At 36.9% G+C, this 22,973-nt stretch overlaps 1 protein-coding gene across 1 annotated transcript in view; it reads left to right on the top strand.

Moving 5' to 3' along the window:
- The window catches only part of Atad1 (ATPase family AAA domain containing 1), a 43,665-nt gene that overhangs the window by 5,590 nt on the left and 15,102 nt on the right, over positions 1-22,973 (top strand). The window contains 7 exon segments of the mRNA XM_038341594.1: positions 20-199; positions 7,920-8,013; positions 10,995-11,114; positions 14,558-14,725; positions 14,727-14,760; positions 22,086-22,144; positions 22,147-22,211. Coding sequence (XP_038197522.1) covers positions 33-199; positions 7,920-8,013; positions 10,995-11,114; positions 14,558-14,725; positions 14,727-14,760; positions 22,086-22,144; positions 22,147-22,211 — 707 coding nt within the window. The 5' untranslated portion in view covers positions 20-32.

The raw sequence follows: 22,973 nt of genomic DNA, 5'->3' as shown, positions 1-22,973 counted from the left end.
CTCTCTCTCTCTTTTTAAGGTTTACAGTCAAGATGGTACATGCTGAAGCCTTTTCTCGTCCATTGAGTCGGAACGAAGTTGTTGGTTTAATATTCCGTTTAACAATATTTGGTGCAGTAACATACTTTACTATCAAATGGATGGTAGATGCAATTGACCCAACCAGAAAGCAAAAAGTAGAAGCGCAGAAACAGGTACAGTTTATGGCAGGGTATGAAGGTCATGTCTCCTATTAGCAAATATTTTTACCCAAGCTAAGATTGTAAATATAAAACTTGTTTTAAAATTTATTAATATATCTTTTTAATATTAATTCTAAAAGTCTTTTTTACTCTGTAAATAAACATCAAAAAGAAAAATCATGAATGAAAATATAGTTTGTTTTGTTTTTGTCTGCATTGCTTTTTTCTTCTCTCCTTTTATTGAAAGTAGATTTTTTTTCTCACATAATATATCCTGATTACAGTTTCCCCTCTCTCTACTGCCAGTTCCTCCCCACCTTTTCTCCTATCTGGACCCTCTCCCTTTCTCTTTCATTAGAAAACAAACAGGCTTCTAAGGGATCACAATAAAATAAAATAGGGTATAAAACAAAAACTAACACACTGAAATTGGATAAAACAAACAGAAGGAAAAGAGTTCAAGAGAAGACACAAGAATTAGAGACCAACTTGTTCACAAATTCAGGAATCCCATAAAAACATGAAACTGGAAGCTATAATAATATATATGCAGAGGACCTGGTGCAGACCTGTGCAGGCCTCAGTCTCTGAGTTCATACAAGTTGTTATCTTGTGGCTTTAGAGCAGCAGTTCTCAATCTATGGGTTGCAACCCAAGTCCAAATGACTCTCAAAGGGGTCACTTATCAGAAATCCTGCGTATCAGATATTTACATTACAGTTGATAACAATACTCAACATTAGGAAGGTTGAGAACTGCTGATTTAGTTTTCTTAGTGTCTTCTGTCTCTTTCACGGGGTTTCCTGATCCCTGAGGGGAGGGATTTGTCGGAGACACCCATCTAGGGCTGAGCGTTCAAGTCTCTGCATAAAGTCTGTCTGTGGGTCTCTGTATTTGTTCCTATTTGCTGCAGGAACAAAGCTGTGTGTTGTTAGGAGTCATTTTATTGCAAGGTGTCTTTGTTTGATTTTGAAGAACAGTAGTATTTATTTTTAGTCTAAGTCCCTGGGCTTACCTAGTATCAAGTTCTTGGTCACCCAAGCCCCCAGCAGTGTTCAGTGTGACTTCCATCTTGTGAAGTGAGCCTTAAGTCAAATCAGATGTTGGTTAGTTACTCCCACAAGCTTTTTGCCAATATTACCCTAGCTTTAGGGCCCAGAATATCTTGCATAGAGGATACCACTGTAGATCACGGTTTTGGCTGGGTTGGTGTTTATGTTCCACATTTGGTAGATGCTGAGTACCTTCCTGTACCAGAGATGCTAGAATGTAGAGATGAAGGCTTTGTGTAATCACCAGCCTGACCTCTCCATGGTCAATGAGTTGTGTAACCTTTGTCTTCAGCAGTGGAGCCTTTCTTTCAGTTTGTGGAGAACAACCTGTAGTCTTGGCAACAACATTGGTTTAGGGATTCCCATGGGACTCCTTTAGCCAACTACTCTGTTAGATGTAACCCAATCCTGATATTGGAAGCTTCATTTGTAGCAAGAGATGTTTAGTTGGGGCTCTCCCCCCATTATTTGGTGATTTCATTTAGATCATTTTCATTCATATATACATATATATGTGTGTGTGTGTGTATATATATATATATATATATATATATATATATATATAAGGTTTCTACTGTACTAGGTTTTAAAACTGTCCCTCAGATGACCCTGAATTTTAGCTGTCTCTCCCTGTATTTTCTCCCTTTTCTATCTCCATTTGATTCTCCCGGCCCCTATCCTCCAAATCCATCCATCATTATCTAGTCTGTTTCTTGATTTTAGGGAGATCTATCTGTTCCACCATTCCTTTACTCTTTACCTAACCTCTGTGGTTCTATGGTTTGTAGCTTATTTATCATTGACTTAATAGCTAATGTCCACAAATAAGTGAATATATTTGTCTCTCTGGGTCTTGGATATCTCAGGATGATTTTCTTTAAAGCTGTATTCATTTGCTGGAAAATTGCATGATTTCTTTCTTTATTCCTTCCTTTCTTCCTTCCATTGGCTGACTAATACTCCATTGTATAAATGTGCCACATTTTTTTATCCATTCTTTTTTTGAAGGATATCAAAAAAAGTTGTTTCCAATTTTTAGCTATTATGAATAGAGCAGCAGTGAACTTGGTTGAGCAAGTGTCATTGTGGTAGGATAGAGCATCATTTGGGTATATGCCCAAAAGTGGCATAGCTGGGTTTTGAGATAGATAGATTCCCCTCTTCCTGAGGAACCATCACACTGATTCCCATAGTGGCTGTACAAGTTTGTACTCCCACCAGCAGTGGATGAATGTTCCATTTATTCCATGTCCTCACCAGTATGAGTTGTCCCTTGTTTTATTGATTTTAGTAGTTTTGATTTGCATTTTCTTAATGGCCAAGGGTATTGAACATTTCTTTAAGTGTTTCTCAACCATTTGAGTTCCTCTTCTGAGAAGTCATTTTAGATCTGTACCCCACTTTTTAAGTTAGGTTATTTGCTATCTTTCTTTCTTTCTTTCTTTCTTTCTTTCTTTCTTTCTTTCTTTCTTTTTCTTTTTCTTGGTTTTTCAAGACAGGTTATCTCTATGTAACAAGTCTGACTGTCCTAAAACACCCTTTGTAAACCAGGCTGGCCTTGAACTCAGAGAACCGTCTTGAGTACTGGGATTAAAGGCATATGCCACCACCACCTAGCATGTTTTCTTTTTCTTCATAAAAAAAAAAATGTATGTATGTATTTATTTATTGGTTTTTCGAGACAGGATTTTCCTGTAACAGCCCTAGCTGTCCTGGAACTGTCTCTGTAGATCAGACTGACCTTGAACTTACAGAGATCCATCTGCCTCTGTCTCCCAAATGCTGGGATGAAAGGCTTGAGCCACCACTGCCTGGTGATTTATTTATTATGTATGCATTATCTTGTCTGTATGTTTGCTTGCTTATCCGAAGAGGCATCGGATCTCATTATTAGATGATTGTGGGCTGTCATGTGGTTGCTGGGAATTGAACTCAGGATCTCTGCAAGAGCAGTCAATGCTCTTATCCTCTGAGCCATCACTCCAGAGCTAGCTTGTTTTTTGTTTTGTTTTTCAAAATAGGGTTCTCTGTGGAACAGCTCTGGCTGTTTTGCAACTCGCTCTATATACCAGGCTGGCCTCATGCTCACAGAGATCACAGAAATTCGCCTGCCTCTGCCTTCTGAGTGCTAGCATTAAAGGTGGGTGTCGCTATGCCCAGATGTTTTTTGAGTTCTTTATATGTTTGGCTATTAAGTCCTCCATTGGATGTAGTTGGTAAAAACCTTTTCCCATCCTATAGGCTGCCACATTATCTGAATGATTGTGTCCTTTGCCATGCAGAAGCTTTCATTTTCATGGGGTTCCATTTATAAGTTCTTGGTTTTATTGCCTATGCTGATAGTGTTTTGCTCAGAAAGTTTTTTCCTGTGCCAATGAGTTCAGGGTTATTCCCCTCTTTATCTTCTATCAGGTTCAGTTATCTGGTTTTATATTGAGGCCTTTAATCCATTTAGAGTTGAGTTTTGTGCAGGGTGATAAGTATGGATCTGTTTGCGTTCTACATGCAGACATCCAGTTTGACCAGCACCATTTGTGAAGATGCTGTCTTTTTTTTCTTCCAGTGTGTATTTCTGGTTTCTTTATCAAAATTTAGGTGTCTATAGGTGTGTGACTTATGTCTAGGTCTTTAGTTTGATTCCATTGATCAGTGTCTGTTCTTGTCCCAATACTATGCTGTTTTTTTTTTGTTACTATAGCTTTGTAGTACAACTTGAAATTGGGGATGGTTCTTTTATTATTCAGGATAGTTCTAGCTATCCTGGGTTTTGTGTTTCCATATAGAGCTGAAAATTGTTTTTTCAATGTTTGTGGAGAATTGTGTTGGAATTATCGGGGGAATTGCATTGAATCTGCAGATTGCTTTTGGTAGGATGGCCATTTTTATTATATTAAACCTAGTGGCCCATGAACATGGGAGATCTTTCTATCTTCTTTAGTGTCTTAAAGTTTTTATCATACAAGTCTTTCACTTGCTTGGTCAGTATTACCCCAAGATGAAAATACAGTTGTTGTTGTTTTAAAATAACAACCTTATTAGAACATTTTCATCAGGAACATGATAGAAATTAATCTAGATGAAAATCTTTAGCGAAACAAACACAAATAATTATTTTAGACAACAGTATACATTTTACTTTGTATGGCGTTTAAATTTCTAAATACTTAAGAATTGTCAGTCTTATACTTGTACCACCCAATTCTTAGGAATTAGCTTAAAATCTTTACAGGCTATAAGTTGATTTGACTGTTTTCAGTTGCTGTTTCTTATGATCATTACTTTACTAGGTTGGTATGTCTGTTTGATTTCTCTTCATCCTTAAGAAACATAAGTTTTAAAGAAGTCTTTCAGCTTTTCCTTGCTGTTGAGGACCAGATGTTTGTACTCATGACTTCTTAGATTGATTTTGTGAGTTGTGACTCTGATCCATTTAAATTAACATTTATATTAAAAAAGATGGTGTTTGGTTTTTCAAATACTACAGACAGGCGTGGGAAACATATAAACAAATAGTTTTTTTACATATTATGCATTATTCCTAATCAGCAAAAAGTGAAAACTACAGTTTTGTAAATGTCATAGTAAATATGTCTCTGAAAAAAGTTTGGACATTTGTAAATTTATTGCCTGAATTTGATTATAAAATAATTGGCAAAAAATTAACTTGCATTGATAGCCTATTTTTGCTATTTTAACAATCTGTAAAGTTTGGTCAATACAAGATTCTTTTGTTTTGTTTTGGACTTTCCAACAACAGAAAAGGTTTTTTCCTTACTGTTTTTAATACTTAAAGTTTGAAATTAAGGAGCCAGTATAGTTGAGCTTTTGTGAGAATCTTCTTTTGGGTACAATATAGGGGTTGTTTTGTTGTTTGAATTTTTTCAAGACTGCTTGATCTGGAACTCACTGTGTAAGCCATGCTGGCCTGGAACTCATAGAGATCCTCCTTCCTCCCAAATGCTGATATTAAAGCTATGTGCCAACATGCTTGGTTGCTATGTTGCCAAATTAATTTGAAAAAAAATTAATTTGATTGTGTACCTTAATGTAACAGTGTAACTCTTCCCCATTCCTCCTCTCCCTCACACACCCTCAAATCATGGAAATCAGTTTAACTCTCAGGTCAGGATTTGGTAAATTTTTATCATTTTTTGGTAACAGGGTTTTCATTTCGTTATATGTTTTTGAAGATTTACTTTTATTTGTGTAAGTGGATATTACATGAATATAGGTTCCTATGGTAGTTAAAAGAGTGTGGCAGATTTCCCAGAACTACAACTACTGTTTTAAGATATGTGTGTGTGTGTGTGTGTGTGTGTGTGTGTATAAACTGCTATGTTATTGTAAATAACTGCTGTGTAAAGTGTCATGTTTTCATTGTACCCTGGTAAGAAAAAAACAAAACAAAAAATACTTGTCTTTGATAATATCAGTTGTAGTAGTAAGCAGTTCATGTTTGTCGTGTAGTGATCAGTAAAGACACACTGGTTTTTAGAGAAAGGGATATCAGTGATTTAGGCAATTGAGTATGACTTCATAGAGAGCTTGGTCACAAGGCTAGGCAAGGAAAAGGTTAAATAGAACATGAACCCAGTCCTAAGGCAGATAGGACTGACAGGGCCAGAGAAGAAATACCAAGGAGACTAGTTAGGTTAGAGGAAAGACTTTATGTAGTTGACTGTAGTGGGGCCTACAGGGGAAGGTAAGGACTGGTTTATACAATCAGGGAACATAGCTGTAATCTTATTTTCTCTATTCCCTTTCTTTTTTGGTGAGTGGATTAAAGCTTTAAGCAAAACCCAAGAGCATTTTAGAAGTCCATCATCAACTGAAAGAAAGCCATGCATTTTGCTTCTAGGATTATTCTGTTACCATAGCAACAATATCACAGTGAAAAACATGATGGGATTTGCTTGACTAAGGGCTGTGGCTTTTCTGCATTCCCTCTACTTTCCTCCATATATTCCTGGCTAACTGCAAATAACGCTATTGACCAATTACAGACATGTGTATAGGTAATGGTAAACCTTTAACTATATTAAATATGTTCGCATTGCTGGATAATGTGCAATGCAGTTCTTTTAGGATGTTTCTTCTTAGAGTAGTGTGTAAGAAGAATTGGAAATGGGAGAGGCTAGAAACAAGAACTTTTATACAGAAGTCCTGGCAAAGAGCTAGAATAAGAAAGTTGGGTGGTAGTGGTGCACACCCTTAATCCCAGCAGTTGAGAGGCAGAAGCAAGTGGATCTCTTGAGTTTGAGGTCCGCCTGGTCTACAGAGTAAGCTCCAGGACAGCCAGGGCTGCACAGAGAAACCCTGTCTCAAGAAAACAAGCAAAACAAAAAAATTGGTGATTTGAATGGGAATGTAGATATTCTTACCTTTGAGCTACCATTGAGGTGGTGATTTGAATGAGAATGGCCTCCATCTACTCACATATTTGAATACTTGGTCCCCATTGGTGGGACAGTTAGGAAGGATTAAGAAGTGTGTCCTTGTTGGAGGAGGTGCTTCACTGCTTTGTGTATTAAGATGTAAGCTTCCAGTTGTTCTTGCCATCGTGCCTTTGTTTATCATCATGATAAATCATACTTCTGAGATCATTCTGAGTTCATCTATTTACTGTGTTTTGGCATATTTAGCACAATCAGAAAATGTTCACCATTGTTTTAATTTTAACTGAAAATCTGGCATTGCTAGAACTATTTCAAGCTATTTTACCTTTCTTCAAGATTATACTTGTATGTTATTTTAATTTATTTTTATTGTTATTAGTTACTCAGATCTTTGTTGTTGATGACTCAGCGGTTAAGATCATGCGGTTCTTCTAGAGGTCCTGAGTTCAAATCTCAGCAACCAACACGGTGGCTCATAACCGTCTAAAGTGGAATCTGATGCTCTCTTCTAGCATAAAGTCATACATGCAAATAGAACATTCATACATAAAATAAATCTTAAAAAAATTAAAAGTACATATGTTTAAACATTTCTTGTGTTTGAACCTCGGTAAGTTCAAGGAAGTTGGATATCCATTTCAGGTACTTTATTAGCTTAAAGAAATAAGCTCAGTTGTCTATTGTTTGGTTTAATTCATTGGACTTTTATAATGACAACTTACCTGTAACCGCCATACTCTGCTGGGAAAGAAATCAACTACCCTGAGTTCTTTTGGGGCCAAGAGAGATTGAACTGATCTCTCAATCATGTGTCCTATTCATTCTCTCTCTCTCTCTCTCTCTCTCTCTCTCTCTCTCTCTCTCTCTCACACACACACCACACACACACACACACACACCTTTTGAGACTGGTCTCGTGTAGCCCAGGATGATCTTGAACTTGCTTGGTAGCAGAGGATGCTCTTAGGCCCATCTGCCTGATCAACAAGTTTTCAGACATTATTGTACCCAGCTCTCAATCCTCAACCTCCCAGGTTCTGAGAGTCTTTTTACCCATGCCTGTCCAGCTTTCATTTCTCAAAAACTGGTTAAATTTTGTTGATTTCAGTAGAGTGGACCCTCAGTTTTTAGTTTTTGGTTTTTTTGAACCCAAAATTCACAAGGAGTCGAGTATCTCTGGAAAGTATTATGTTTACTGTTCATTGCTGTTCATAATTCTTACCTGTTTTAAAGTGTCAGTGTCTAAATATCAAATCAGAGATTGCTTGTTTTTGTTTTCTTCTAGGCAGAAAACTGATGAAGCAAATTGGTGTGAAAAATGTGAAGCTTTCTGAATATGAAATGAGTATTGCTGCTCATCTGGTGGACCCTCTTAATATGCATGTATATAACTTTAATCTTATTTGTTTACTCTTACTTTGGTTTTTTGTTTTTGTTTGTTTGTTTTTGGTTGGGCAGCCTGTGTCAAAGACCGGGAAGAACATGACTAATTTCAGCAAGTCCCTAAGAGGGGTCAAGAGCAGCTCAGCATGTTGCACACACAGATGTGATTCATGCATGAGTTAGACAAGGACAGAGCAACAATAGTCAAAAGGAGTGGAACAGAGCCTGGAGAAAGCCAGGCCCACTTTTCTAAGAGTGCTTTCCCAGTGCTATCTCAAGACCATGTCCATTATTGTATTAAGCTGTGGTTACATGTGCTGTGTCACCACCAGAAAGGTTACTGGAGACATAACCGTGTGTTTTTACTGGGGTCTGTTCATACAGACTCCTTTTCCATATGTGTATCAAAATTCTGTACTCCTACAAGGAAAAGAGGTAGTCTCCATAAACCATATTGTTAATGCAATTTGGGGAGAACTGAGCTGTTTTTATCAAGGAATGAAAAAATTTCCCCTAATCTAAGTTTCCTGGTAGTACCCAAGGATCATCTTGTTAAGGATACTGTATCAAGCCTGCTGTGTTAACTCTGCACACAAGGTTTAATGAAATGAGTGTAGTATATGAAACATCTTTAATCATGTGGTTTTATATTGTAGTTTAGATTTCCTTTTTTTTAAAATGGTAACCAACATAGGATCCTGAACACCAGGTTCCAAGAGCTCAGGGCCTCTGCAGATGATTTCTTGTTTCAGATTCCTCATGTATTGTCCTCAAAGACAATAGATAATAGTATTTGTTTACCTACTTGGTAAATTTTTTGAGGATCAGATTACTATAATTATAAATTCAGGCTACTGTATAAATATAGCAACAGATATACAAAATATTCTTATCTAACACATTAATGCTATGTTGGTATAAATATAGAATGAAATATGATAACTGCATCTCTAAGTCTAGAAAATAAAAAATCTGTCTTTTAATATATGTATATGCAGAGATATATACATACCCTAGAATTAAGCCCCTACTTTATTTTTACTTAGGAATTTACAGTATCAATATTTTGTGGGGAGAGGGAGCAATTGTATCTTTTTCTGAATAAGGATGCATTAATAGACAGTATTTTGTTTTGATTACAACTATCACTCTTCATATTGGTCTACTGATTTGTCCCCTTGTCCCAAGTTTAAAGAGAGTAAATACATTGTAAACTATTGCCTCTGACTTGATCACTTACTGCTCTAGCTAGAGTGAAGGCTTAGGTTGAACTTTTCCCTTTTCGTGTGTGTGTGTTAGAGCCTCACAAATGTTAGTAAGGAGTTCTAACCACACCTTTAATCCAAGACTTCCATATAATTTATTTGAATTTTACATTTTTATGTATTTTTTATGTGCATTAGTGTTTTCCTTGCATGTATTTCTGTAAATCACTTGCTTGCCTAGTACCTGTAGAGGCCAGAAGGTATCAGATCCCCTGGAACTGGAGTTACAGACAGCTGTGAACTGCCATGTAGGTTCTGGGACCTCAAACCTGGGTCCCCTGTAAGATTAGCCAGTGCTCTAAACATCTGAGCCATCTCTGCAGCATATCTTCCCCACCCCCATTTATTTTTACAAGTCGAGTATAGAAGATTTTAAGATTTTTTCATTTTTCTTCTTCCTTCCCCCTGACCCCCTCAAGACAGGGTTTTTTTTTGTGTAGAACTTGACTGACCTGGAACTCACTCTGTAGACTAGACTACTTCAGACTCAGAGATCTCCCTGCTTCTGCTTCCCAAGTGCTGGGATTAATGACTTAGAAGATTTTTCTATACTATTTCAAAAATACATATACACCTATTTATGACTTACTAAGATTCTTCCTATTTTTGATAGTTTGTTTACTTATTTCTTGTATGTGTGTATATATGGTGTGAGTTCGTGTGCATATAAGTGTTTTCATATGTATGTGAATGTGAATATAAAGGTATGTGTGTAAACATGGATGTGGAGGTCAGGTTGACATCAGGTGGCTTTAATCACTTTCTGCTTTACTTATTGAGACCGAGGGTATCTTGCTAGATCCAATGCATATGGGTCTAAGTCTATCTAGCCAGCTTTTCCCCAGAAGCCTCTGCCTCCTAACTGCTAGGATTACAGGTGGCTGCTATGCCCACCTGCCTTTATGTGGATTCTAGAGACTTGGGCTTCTGTTCTCATGCTTGTAGGGCAAGTATTTTTTTTTGTCCTCTTTCCCAGCTCTACAGATGTACTTTTCATAATAAAAACTGCAAGTTCAATTTGGTGGGTATACATCTTATTTCTAAAACTTAATTCCTGTCTTGTTTCACAATGAATGTAATTACATTCACAGTGAATTCTTTCCTGGTAGGCAGTGCTAAATTATTTTAAGTTTGTTCTTCAGCCTCTTTCTTTTGGGGTGGAGGGTGTTTTGAGACATGTGTGGTCTCAGGTGTCCTGGAGCTCACTTTCCTGGACCTCTCTCTCCTCTGTTCTGAGATTAAAGGTGTGATCACCATTGCCTGGCTGTTCTCAGGTTTTTTGTTTGTTTGTTTGTTTTTGTTTTTTGTTGTTTTTTTTTATATCAGAGTCTTTCTTTCTCATGAGTGGAATGAGTTTACCTTATTCAATCCTTACAGGTTTTGGATGTGTGTGCTTTTTGTTTTCCTGTTGCTGGAATCGTAATTGTTGGAATCGCTGGAATAGTTCCTTGTATTCTAGGCAAGGTCTCCTACTCTTCAGTAATGCTCCCAACCTTGGTGTTTTTTTCAGTATAACAAATTATTAAATTTTTTTCAGCATCATAGAGTTTATTTCTGTGAAAAGTTTTTTTATTCATTTTTATCTACAGCTTTAGCCTTTTATTCACATGTATTATTAAATTATAAAACACTTTGCCATTGGGAGGCATGGGGGGGCTAGTGTGTGCTCACATGTATATAAGTTGTGAAATTCACGTTGACTTTAACTTTTGCCAGGTTACTTGGAGTGATATAGCAGGTTTAGATGATGTCATTACAGATCTGAAAGACACAGTCATCTTACCTATCAAAAAGAAGCATTTGTTTGAGAATTCCAGGCTTCTGCAGCCTCCAAAGGTATGGTTAGTATATATATTTGCCTAAGCATTAAGAGTCTAGAAAACATTGTGAATTTTTTTGTCTTAAGGGAATGTTTTCCATGAAATCAGACTCTTAGTAGAATGCTAAGATCCAGCGAATTGTTTTATAAAGAATTTAAAAATATTCACTCATTCTTTCACTTCTAGAATTTTGGTGAATTCTACTTTGTAGAATATAAGTGTATAATAATTCCTTTATTTGAAATGCTTGTCTACTACATGTAAGTAAATTGAAATTTGAGAAATTAAGTCTAAAAAATTTCAAATATCAAAATTTTACTACATGTAAGTAAATTGAAATTTGAGAAATTAAGTCTAAAAAAATTTCAAATATCAAAATTTACTACATGTAAGTAAATTGAAATTTGAGAAATTAAGTCTAAAAAAATTTCAAATATCAAAATTTTCATTTGGCTTTGTTTCCAAGCAAAGCCAGCATCTTGTTGGTTCGCAATGCTAGTGATTTTATTTTTTCCTTTTAGTGATCTGTTTTTAGATGATAGTGCTTCTTATAGCATTTGCAAGATGAGCTGGAAATACTGACCTTTACATTGAGATTAAATACTCTGAAGCAGTGTCTCCATTCGTGGTTTCACTTTGGGAACTGCATCACTTAAGGAGTTGGGAATGCATCTGACTATATCTTCAGATCCTTCTATTTTTATTCATGCAAACTTTAATTATACTTAAGCTTTGTTAAAGGTAATTCAAATAATTTAAGATAACGTTCAGAAAGAAAAGTTGAATTGAACGTGGTGACTCATGCTTGTTCTTATAAGCACTTAGGAGGTTGAGACAGGAGAATTTTGAAGTCAAGGCTAGACTGGGCTACAGAGCTAGACACGATCAGAAAAACTAAAGCAGAAAATTTAAGTTAGTCACTAATAAGGTAATACATATTTGTCACTACTGAAGGATATCTCAAATTTGGATTTGTTTGTTTTGTACATGTTATTCCTTAACCTAAATCCTTTAGTTGCTTGTAACATTTAACCATGTAAAGTCTTCATTAAAAAAGATCATCTTAGCTGATCCTATGTAAGTGTAGCTAGATGTGGTAATACATGCCTATAATTCCAGCATCAGAGAAAGAGGCTGATTGGGGGGAAAGGCACAGAGATTAATTTTCAGAAAGGGGTATGAATTTTTAAGTTTTTATAAAACAAAACATCTTTTGATTTGTTGCATCTGTTATGGAAGTAACATTAGTTAAGGAAATCTGAAAAGTTTTGCACAGTGTCTCATTAGCGTGCAGAACTGTTTATTACTCCTCATATATGTCAATACCATGGGGACCACTTGAGCAAAGAGTGGAGAAGTACTACTTGAATGGCCTTGGAGATTCACTGCCAGTGTGAGGAGACCATTTGGAGTTTTGTGAAACAGTATCCATACAGGAAAGGAGAGTAAGGCATGTAATGGATAATTCCAGTGATAGCTCCCCAATATTATAAGACTATAGTACTGTAAGACTTAGGACCTGGTCATGAAATGAGACATTGACATCTCCTCACATGCCCTTGTCGTAGCTCCATCTTACCAGAGGATTATGACTCTTAGGCTTTTATTACACACCTTAATCCTTAGATATTAGTAGTTACGTAGTTAAGAATACTAATTGTAATCTGTGATGAGAAATAATTGGAAAACTTTAATCTGCTAAGGATTATACAGCTATACCACAGGGGTAAAATATTCAAAGTGATAAATAAATGCTTTGAAGCAGTCAGATTCTTAAAGTACTGTGTATATATGTGAAGTGATGGTGTATAGCTGGAAGTGTATCAAAATATAGCGGCTTTTATGTCTAAAACTTGGTGTGCTAGTTAGATTGCATTCCACATTAAAATGTAATCCTAAATGTATTTTCAGCTTTTAAATGAAAATGACATTACATTACAGTCTCTATTGTTTTATGTGGTTACCCACAAAACAGTGTTAGTAGATATTTCAGCACCTACATGACTTAGTTCAAATTACAAAGAACCAGGCATGGTAGTACGTGCCTGAAGTTTCAGGACTCTAGAGGGTGAATACGAGACCAGCTTGCGCTACGTGTGGCATAGCAAGACCTTTTAAAAGGAAGAGATTGCTTGAAAATATTAATAATCACTGATGATGACAAAGCTTAAAGATTTAAATTTTTTAATAGCCTTTTGATAGCTTAGTTTAAAATGATTAAACTTGGGTTGGTAGATATTCCAACTTTAGTCTTAAAACATGAAAAACCAGTGGGAAAAATCTATGTATACTTAAGGAAAAGTTGAGCATTATTTTTAAGTGGAAAAAATGGTTAAGTTTTTGAAATAAGTTCGTATTTTTTCCTTTGTGTTGTGTTGGGCGGGGAGGGGGGAGGTGGTTTGAGACAGGGTTTCTGTGTAGCCCTAGCTGCCCTGGAACTCATTCCTGTAGATAATGTTGGCCTCCAATGCAGAGCTCCACCTGCCTCTGCCTCCCAAGTACTGGGATAAAGGTGTATACCACCCAGCTTGCTTTTGAATTTTTACTTTTGTTCTGTTTTGAGACAATATTGGATATTTCTATTTCCAGTTTATTTCTATCCAGTTTCTTTCTATTATGTACCAACTATTAAATGTCATTTTAAAGTAAGATATATTATATGAGAAAAATTGAGCTTTAAATAAATATTTAAGACTGGATTATTAATTCCAAAATCCTGTCTTGGATAATTTCTAGCTAGGACCCTAATTTTAGTGATGCTTCAGTAAAAGCTACTATCATTTTAAGTGAGGAAGCAGTAATGGTTTGCCTTTCTTTTAAGCTTTTACTTAACCTGTTAAGATCTTTAATATGTTAAACTATTAACCACCCTTATTTGTATTTAGGGTCGGATTGCTGTCAGTTAAAGTTATAGAGGATAACAGTTTTACCCTCCTTTGGAAATTAGAATGCTACTGCTGATAATGACTTTTTTAGAGAAGATGATTATCCCTGGAAAAGACTGATGTTCCTTTTTTACGAAGACATAAGTCTTGAGCAATGGTAAAATGTGTTTACCACAGTCTGTTGGAAGTTGCCGTTTCCTGGAGTCATATCAGGATGTGTGGTGCTCCTCTTCTGGTGTGAAAGTGGAAGGCTATTAGATGGTTTTATTGGTCAAGCCAATGACATAGTATGAGCTTGTGTACTTCAAGATAATAGTTTTTAGGATCTTGACGTGGACCCTTTGCATGAGAGAAAGAGTGCTATGATGCTGCAATCTCCAATAACCTATCCTTTCTGACACTGAACTCAAGCACAATCTGTTCTTTCTAGTACCTTTTTCTACTTTTAAAAAGTTAATAAGAAGAAATTCAGTAATGAGACTTTTTTGTGTGTGAAATTAGTACTATATTTATTGTAAACTAACGAAAACCTATTTCTCTTAAGGGTTACTAATGAAATATTGTTGATTTCCAGGGTGTTCTTCTGTAGGGACCTCCAGGCTGTGGGAAAACGTTAATTGCCAAAGTACAGCCCAAAGAAGCAGGCTGTCGATTTATAACCTTCCAGCCTTCAACACTGACTGATAAGTGGTACGGAGAATCTCAGAAACTGGCTGCTGCTGTTTTCTCCCTTGCCATCAAGCTTACCGCCTTCCATCATATTCATAGATGAACTAGGTATGCTGTTTTCTGTCTGTGAGCGTCTTAAGTCATTTAGAGGTGCTTTGAGAGAGCCAGATATAATTTTTAGTATTTGTCTAGTCTACGGTAAACCAAAGATTTGTTTTTTTTTAAGATTTATTTATTCATGTATTTTATGTGTATGAGTGCTTTGTTTTTCATACAACATTACCAGATGGTTTGTAAGCCACTCTTGTGGTTGCTTGCTGGGAATTGAACTCAGGACCCTCTGACAGAGCAGTCAACGCTCTTAACCACTGAGCCATCTTCTAGCCCCAAGATTTGGTCTTTTTAAAGAATCTGTATGGGTGAGGATGGCATTGCACACATATGGAGGTCAGAAGACAGTGTGGTAGAGTCAGTTCTTTCACATTTACATAGGACTGGAAGATCAAACTCAGGTCACCACATTATGCAGTCATAGCCTTTACCTCTGAGCCATCTTGCTAGCCTCAAAATATATATTCTAATAGTCTGTGTATCATTTCCATGTCGTGAAGTGGACCATAAACTCGTTTTACTCCCTATTTGATTGCTAAATGTCTTTTCTCCATTTTCAAATAGTACATATGTTGTAGACATTTCTATGAATGTTTCTCATGCATATGATTATTCATGATACATATCTAGAAGCTGAACATCCTTTAATCTTGGGGTTGCTTGTTCTGAAAGTGTTACACTAATCTGGGAAAGGACTGAGGTGTATGCTTGCAATCCCAGCACTGGAGATTATAAAAGAATCAAAAATTCCAGGCCAAGTGGTTGAGAATGAAGTTTAATTTGGTAGAATGCTTGCCTATTTTGTGCATTAAACTGGCCTGGTGGCCCACACCTGTAATTCTAGTAGACTTTCTGGAAATGGAAATCAAGAGGATTAAAGGTGAAGGTCATTTGTATCTATTACATAGTGCGTTTAAGGCCAGCCTGGTCTAGTGAGACCTGTCACAAAACAAAACAACATGGAGAAGGAAAAAAGACAGGGGTCGGAGGGAAGAAAGAAGAAAGAAAGAGAGAAAGAAAGAAAGGAAAGCAGAAAGAAAAGCAAGGGAAGAGAAGGAAGGAAGTGAAGGATAGAAAAAGAAGAAGGAAGAAAGAAATGAAGAAAGCAAAAGACGCAATCCTAATCCCTCCCTCCCTCATCCTTCATTCTACGTCCTTCTTCCTTTCCCTCCCCTCTTTAACATATATTGTGAGATAGAAATTAATTTCATTCTTTTCCATTTTGATAGTCAACCTTAGAAAAAAATTCTACTTTTTATGTCCTGAATTTTAATGAACTCTAACTTTTGTGGCTCATCAGTATTTTTGTTCTTGGTAATATATTATATGAGGATTGTAGAGATGGCCCCCACTGGTTAAAAGCTCTGCTCTCCTTCAGAGGACCTGAGTTTGGTTCCCAGTGTCCATGTCAGGTGACTCACAACTGTCTGTCATTACAGATACGGGGAATCCAACACTATCTTGTGGCCTTCGTAGGTACCCACACGTGTCATATACACATAAATGAAAAAATGCAAGTATGTCTTAAAATTTTTAATTAAACTCCCTGCCCCACAGAGCTTCTCTGTGTAATAACCCTCAATGTCCTGGAACTCACTTTGTAGACCAGACTAGCCTCAAACTCATAGAGCTCTATCTGCCACTGCCTACCAGGTGCTGGGATTAAAAGACATGCACCACCACTCGCTATTATATATTCCGTTTCCAGTACTAAAAAAATAAAACAAAATTAAACTGGTAAGAAAAAAAACAGAGCTAGAGTTGGCTTAGCTTAGAGTGGTTTGATGAAGGCCAGGTGTAGGGGGCACACCTTTAATCCCAGCCCTCGGGAGGCAGAGGCAGTTTGAACCTGAGTTCAAGGCCAGCCTTGACTACACAGCAAGTTAGTTTTTAGGACAGCCAGGACTACACAGAGATACCCTGTCTCATAAAGTGGTTGCTGATCTTCCAAAGGACCCAGGTTTGGTCAAGCAGACACTTTGAATGTAATTTTAATTTCAGGGCATCTGATTAAACTGTTGTTATTTAGGCACCCCTAGTCTCTCTTTGTATCTCTCGTCACTCTCTCCTCTCTCTCTCACACACAAACTCTTAAGAATAAGTCTTTTTAAATAAAACAAAACATGTTATAAGAGAGAAGGATGCCTAATATGTTTTTGTTTTTTTTTTTTTTTAACAGTTTTTTTTTTTTTTAAATGTTTTTTTTTTTTAGATTTTATTTATTTATTATGTATACAACATTCCCTTCCTTCCATGTATGGTTGCATGCCAGGAGAGGGCACCAGATCTCATTATAGATGGTTGTGACGCCACCATGTGGTTGCTGGGAATTGAACTCAGGACCTCTGGAAGAGCAGTCAGTGCTCTTAACCTCTGAGCATCTCTCCAGCGCCGCCTAATATGTTTTTGAATGCTTACTGCCTTGTGTATCTATTCTTATCAGTTACTCTTTCAACCCATTTTGAGTTTTTGGTTGTATATCTTAATTGAACAAAAATATTATAGCTGGATTTTTTGTTTGTTTTGTCTTTTTGTTTTTTTCGAGGCAGGGTTTCTCTGTTTGTAACAGTCCTGGCTATCCTGGCACTTGCTTTGTAGACCAAACTGGTCTCGAACTCACTAAGATCCACCGCCTCTGTCTCCCAAGTGCCAGGATATAAAGATGTGTGCCACAACCACCCCACTAGCTGGATTTAAAAAAAAAAAAACTTTAAAACACAACTCCCTTTTATTTGGAAAGTGTTAGTTTGCATTTATTATGAAAATTAGTATATTTATTTCCAATTTTATAGTCATATGAAAGCTGGTGTAGTCAGTATTATTTCTGTTACATGGTTTTGTCCTTTTTGTTTATCAGTGTGGTAGATCAGCTCCTACCCCTTAGAATTTTCCTTTCCCTTCTACACATTGAGACTATTTATCTCTTTTTTTTCTATTGAAACAATTTATAACCTGCTGTATCTTAAAAAAAAATTTAAAGTTTCCCAGGCATGGTGGCTTGATACTAGTAATCCAGTACTTAAGCTAGACTTGATTTGTGTGACTTCAAGGCTGTCTTGGGCCATTGAATGAGACTCTGCTTTTTTTAAAAAAAAAATTATTTATATACCTACACAGACACCATTACATACACCACTCATGCTTAATTACTATCTACAGAACTTCAGTCAAGTGTTCAGATTTTTGTCCCCCTTTTTAATTGAAGTTTTAGCTTATTTTGGACTTAGGTGATCATATGTTTTGAACAGAAGTATGTCAGGTACATGTATGAATTCTAATTAGTCTTAATAAATAAATAAAACCCAGAGTCAGATATTAGGGGATGAAAGATAGAGATCAGAGAAGCAGAGAAGCCAGCCACTAGAGAGAGAGACCTTTTACCTCTATCAATGCTCAGACTGAAGGGGCAATCCTGTCCTCTGACTGTCTCTCAGACTACAACCTCAGACTGCAACTGTCTTCACCAAACCTCAGATTAAAATGTGACATTCACTTGTATTTTAATAAATAACGCATGCCTGAAGATCAGAGAGTAAATACCAGCTGCCTTGGGCAGCCTTACAGACCAAGCAATGTGTGACACATACCTTTTAATATCCCAGTAGCCACACTAGTTTGCCATAGAGTGCTACATGGTAGTTGCTACATTCCTTTAATCCCAACGCTAGAGAGACTATAAGGCAAGAGGAGACAGCTCGCACACAGTCTCTTTCTGAGATTACTGAAGACAGGATTGTTATTTTGTACAGAGGTAGGGGTAAAAGGTCTCTCTAATGGCTGACCTCTCTGCTTCTCTGATCTCTCAGCTTTTACCCCCTAATATCTGTCTCTGTGTTTTCATTAATCGTGATGTATATATGTTTATCTCTGGGTTTTCATTAATCGTGCTGCATACATGTTTTGCAAGATTCTTTCCCTAATCTGTAGCTTTTCTTTGTATCCTCTTAACAGAATTCTTTTGTAGAGAAAACTTTCTAATATCAATAAATCTTTTTTTAAGAGATTACATTCACTTTTGGATGTGTATATGTAAAAGTTCTCACCAAAATTCATGTCACATGTCAGTCTTTCCTTATTGCTAGTTTTGGGTCTAGGAGTCAAACATCAACTCTTGAGTATGCTAAGCAAATGCTCTTTTTTCTAGACTGTAGCCCAGTCTTTGTGTATTGACATGTGGTCATTCTGTTGTTGAAACATGATTTGTCACATATATATTAGCTTCCTTAAGAATACTTTATTCAAGCTGAGTGTGGTGGTTCATTGCCTGTGGTCCTAGCATTTGAGAGGTAAGGATAGGAGGGTCAAGTTCCAAGGTTATCTTCAGGTACACGGGCAAGTTCCAGGCCAACCTGGGTTTATGTAAGAGATGCCTTAAAAACATATATACTATGTTTATCTTTTGTTCTCTTCCCGTATTCTTTTCTTCCCCTTCTTGTTCTTCTGCGATGGGGTCTTCTGAAAGTCAAGTGATCCTGCTGCCTTAGCCTAGTAAGTGCTAGGGATTATAGACCATGAGCTGTGATACCCTGATTATCCAATGTTTTTGTTAGTATCTACGGTCTTTTTTCATCTTGTTACTATTCTAAATCAGGTTATTGTCTATTTATTTATTATATTATTTATTATGTATACAACATTCTGTCTGTGTGTATGCCTGCAGGCCAGAAGAGGGCACCGACCCCATTACAGATGGTGTGAGCCACCATGTAGTTGCTGGGAATTGAACTCAGGACTTTGGAAGAGCAGACCAATGCTCTTAACCTCAGATCCATCTCTCCAGCCCCTGTTATTGTCATTTTAAAGCAACATGAGTTTCTATTCTATTTATGTTGAATGCTGATTGTTGATGGTAGCTGTGTAATGGGACATTGTGGGAGTTTTCATAATTTTTTTTTTTTTTTGATTTTAGAGACAGGGTTTCTCTGTGTTGCTTTGGAGCCAGTCCTGGAACTAGCTCTTGTAGACCAGGCTGGCCTCAAAACTCATAGAGATCCGCCTGGCCTCTGCCTCCCAAGTGCTGGATTAAGGCATGCGCACCACTGCCCGATGTTTTCATAATATTTTAAACAGTTACCTTGCAAGCACTGCTTCTTGATAGTGAAGACAATTGAGAAAGGTTAAATTAGATGAATTTATAAGTTTGTCGTCAAAAAAGTAAGTGACTAGGGGGGCTGGAGAGATGGGCTCAGAGCTTAAGAGCATTGTCTGCTCTTCCAAAGGTCCTGAGTTCAATTCCCAGCAACCACATGGTGGCTCACAACCATCTGTAATGGGGTCTGGTGCCCTCTTCTGGCTGCAGGCATACCACACAGACAGAATATTGTATACAGAATAAATAAATAAATATTAAAAAAAGTAGTGACTAGTCTTTATCCAGTACAGATGTGAGTGCAGCATGAATAATAAAAACCCAGAGACAGGTATTGAGGTTCAAGCTGAAGATCGGAAAGAAGCAGCAGGAACAGCCAAGCCACCAGAGAAGTTTACCTCCAACACTGAATGACTGCAAGACTGAGATTCTGAGCTTCTGTCTTTTCCCATTTTATATTCTCCTTAGTTCTGGGATTAAAGGTGTGTGACTCCCTAGTACTGGAATTAAAAGTGTGAACCAACACTACCCTAGATCTATTTCTGCATTGATCTTTTATAGCCCAGGATGGCCTTGAACTAACAGAGATCCATCTGCCTCTCCCAAATCCCTGGGATTAAAGGTGTGTGCACCACTGCCTGGTCTCTGGTAGCTTTGCCCTCTGAGCTTTAGACCAGCTTATTTATTAAAACTTAAATAAAATATCCCTATATGTTAGTCTGATTCATAGTCCTGTAATAGGAAGTTTTTATATAAATTAGAATTGTTTAAAAACATCCAGGATATATGTATGCAGGGCATCTTGTCATAGTGATACATAGTTTCTGACATTAACTTTTTGTGTTTTGGTTTCAAAATGGTCTCAAAGATAGGACAGCCCTATCTATATCTTAGCTTGTCCTGGAATTCTCCTAGAGATCCCAAGATGACCTTGAAAGGTACCATTCTCTTGCCTTAGCCTCTCAAGTGCGGGCTTAAAGGCTACGTTACCAGCCTTGCTCTCTCGGAAATTCTTCTTTTCTTCTAATATTGGACCTTTTTATAACATATTTTATGTCATTTTAATATGCAGTTGGTAAATTGTGACTATGGTTCAGGCAAAGACCCAATAGTATTTAGCAATGGCTAACAAGCACTTGAAATGGGGGTTGTACTAGAAAATACAAGTCTTACTTTTTACTATTGATTTTTTTTCTTTCTTAGAATGTAATACTTTATTCAGTCTTTTGTGTTTAGAGAGAAACTTTTACATTTTTTTTATTTCCATTTTTTATTCGTTTTTTTTTTTTTCCTTCTAGCTTTTAGAGGTGATTTTACTCGGTATCCTTTCTCTGACCTAGAACTCACAGTGGAACGCAGGACTAACCTGAAACTGTTAGTTCTTTTGTCTTGGCCTCTTCAGTGCTAGGATTATATCTTGTCCAATTTTTTCCCTCCTTTAAGAAAGCATTTTAGCCAAGCATGGTGGTGCATTCCTTTGATCCCAGCATCAGAAGGCAGAGGTAGACAGGTAGCTAGATCTCTGTAAGTTTGAGGCTGGCCTGGGTCTACCAAGCAGGTTCTAGGACAGTTAGAGCCACACAGAGAAACTTTGTCTCGGAAAAAAAAGGGGGGGGGGGGTAAGAAGCATTTTATGAAGTGTTCTGTATTTGAAGGCGGAAAATAATTTTAAAGGAATAATAAATTACCTTTAAAGGTAAGCATTCCTGAGAAGTAAAGGTTCTACATGTTGTTTATGTAAGGTATTTTGTCATGTATATGTATGTATATATAAGTATATGTGTATGGTAATATATATGTTAATGCTAGCACATGTGTTTAAAACATTTTCTGTTGTACATCCTGAATAGTATTTTAGGCATTTCCCGTTTTTTGTTTATTACTGAGAGGAGGATGGGGAGGGAGGAGTATATGAAAGCATAGTTAAAGCATATAGGGTTCAGATAGCTAGAAAGGTAGGGCCACATACCTAGGCTCTCTCAAACACTATTTGGCTTCCTGGCTAGCCTCTCATATTAGAACCTTTTTTTAAAAATCTCTTCTGTATATTGACAGGAATATATTTTGGGGATAGAAAGATTATGAACTGATTGTGTTCTAATATGCTCAATAATTTACCAGGATTGTTTTTTATCAGGATAATACCTGAAACAACTAATCCCAGTCCTTTTCTTGTTTTGTGAAGTTGACAAGCTTTTAATAATTTTAATAATCATTAGTTACTAAGATTAAGGATCTTTTTTCTTTTAGACTCCTTTCTAACGAAACCGTTCAAGTTCTGACCATGAAAGCTACCAGCAATGATGAAAGCTCAGTTTATGAGCCTCTGGGATGGATTGGATACTGATCACAGCGCCAGGTATTTGAACAAATCTTCCCTAAACTTGTATGGTCTTGTTTTCCAGTAGGGAATTTGACTGTGTTGCTTATTGCATTTTTATACAAAAGTCTTTGTCATTATTTTTATACTTAGTGTTCTGTGATAAAAATCCAAAAGAACACGATGTTATAAACTTCACCCATCTTAATGATTGCCATCAGGTGTCTATAACTAGAGGAGCCCACACTCCCTGTGCAGTTGCTGCTATGTGACTCTGAGCCCCAGAGGACATTTAGTCAACGATGATGTATTTGCTTCTGTCACTGCTCCATCAGTGGTTATAACCCAAATAATGCTTTGTGTATTGAGTAGATTCCTGAAAGGAGAAGAATACCAAATTAAAATGAAGAGAAATGGCACTGCACAATTAGTCATAATCATGTTTATATTTGCAAATATAATCTAAGCTTAGCTTGGGTCATTTCTGGTAAAGGTGTATGTGATCCCCTGGAGCCACTCATGTGTTCAGTCCGAATGTAGCTATGGGACTAGAACTTGCTCACCACTAATCAAGCCAGAACCAGCAGTGCATAGTGGGCCACAACCTGTAGTTTTAGCTACACAGGAAGCTGAGAGTGAAGAAAGTTCATAGCCAACAGGAACAACATGGTGACATTCCCATTTCACACAACACCTGGAAATTCTGTAACTGTAACCAATCAAATAATTGTTTTGCTTCTACATTTTACCCATAATTATTGACTGACTTCTGACAGATTCACTGTCATAATACTGAATATT

This window comes from Arvicola amphibius, chromosome 1 (genome assembly GCF_903992535.2).
Source record: "Arvicola amphibius chromosome 1, mArvAmp1.2, whole genome shotgun sequence".
Classification (NCBI taxonomy): domain Eukaryota; kingdom Metazoa; phylum Chordata; class Mammalia; order Rodentia; family Cricetidae; genus Arvicola; species Arvicola amphibius.
Note: the sequence above shows the minus strand (reverse complement) of the source record. Positions and strands in the feature narration are given on the sequence as shown.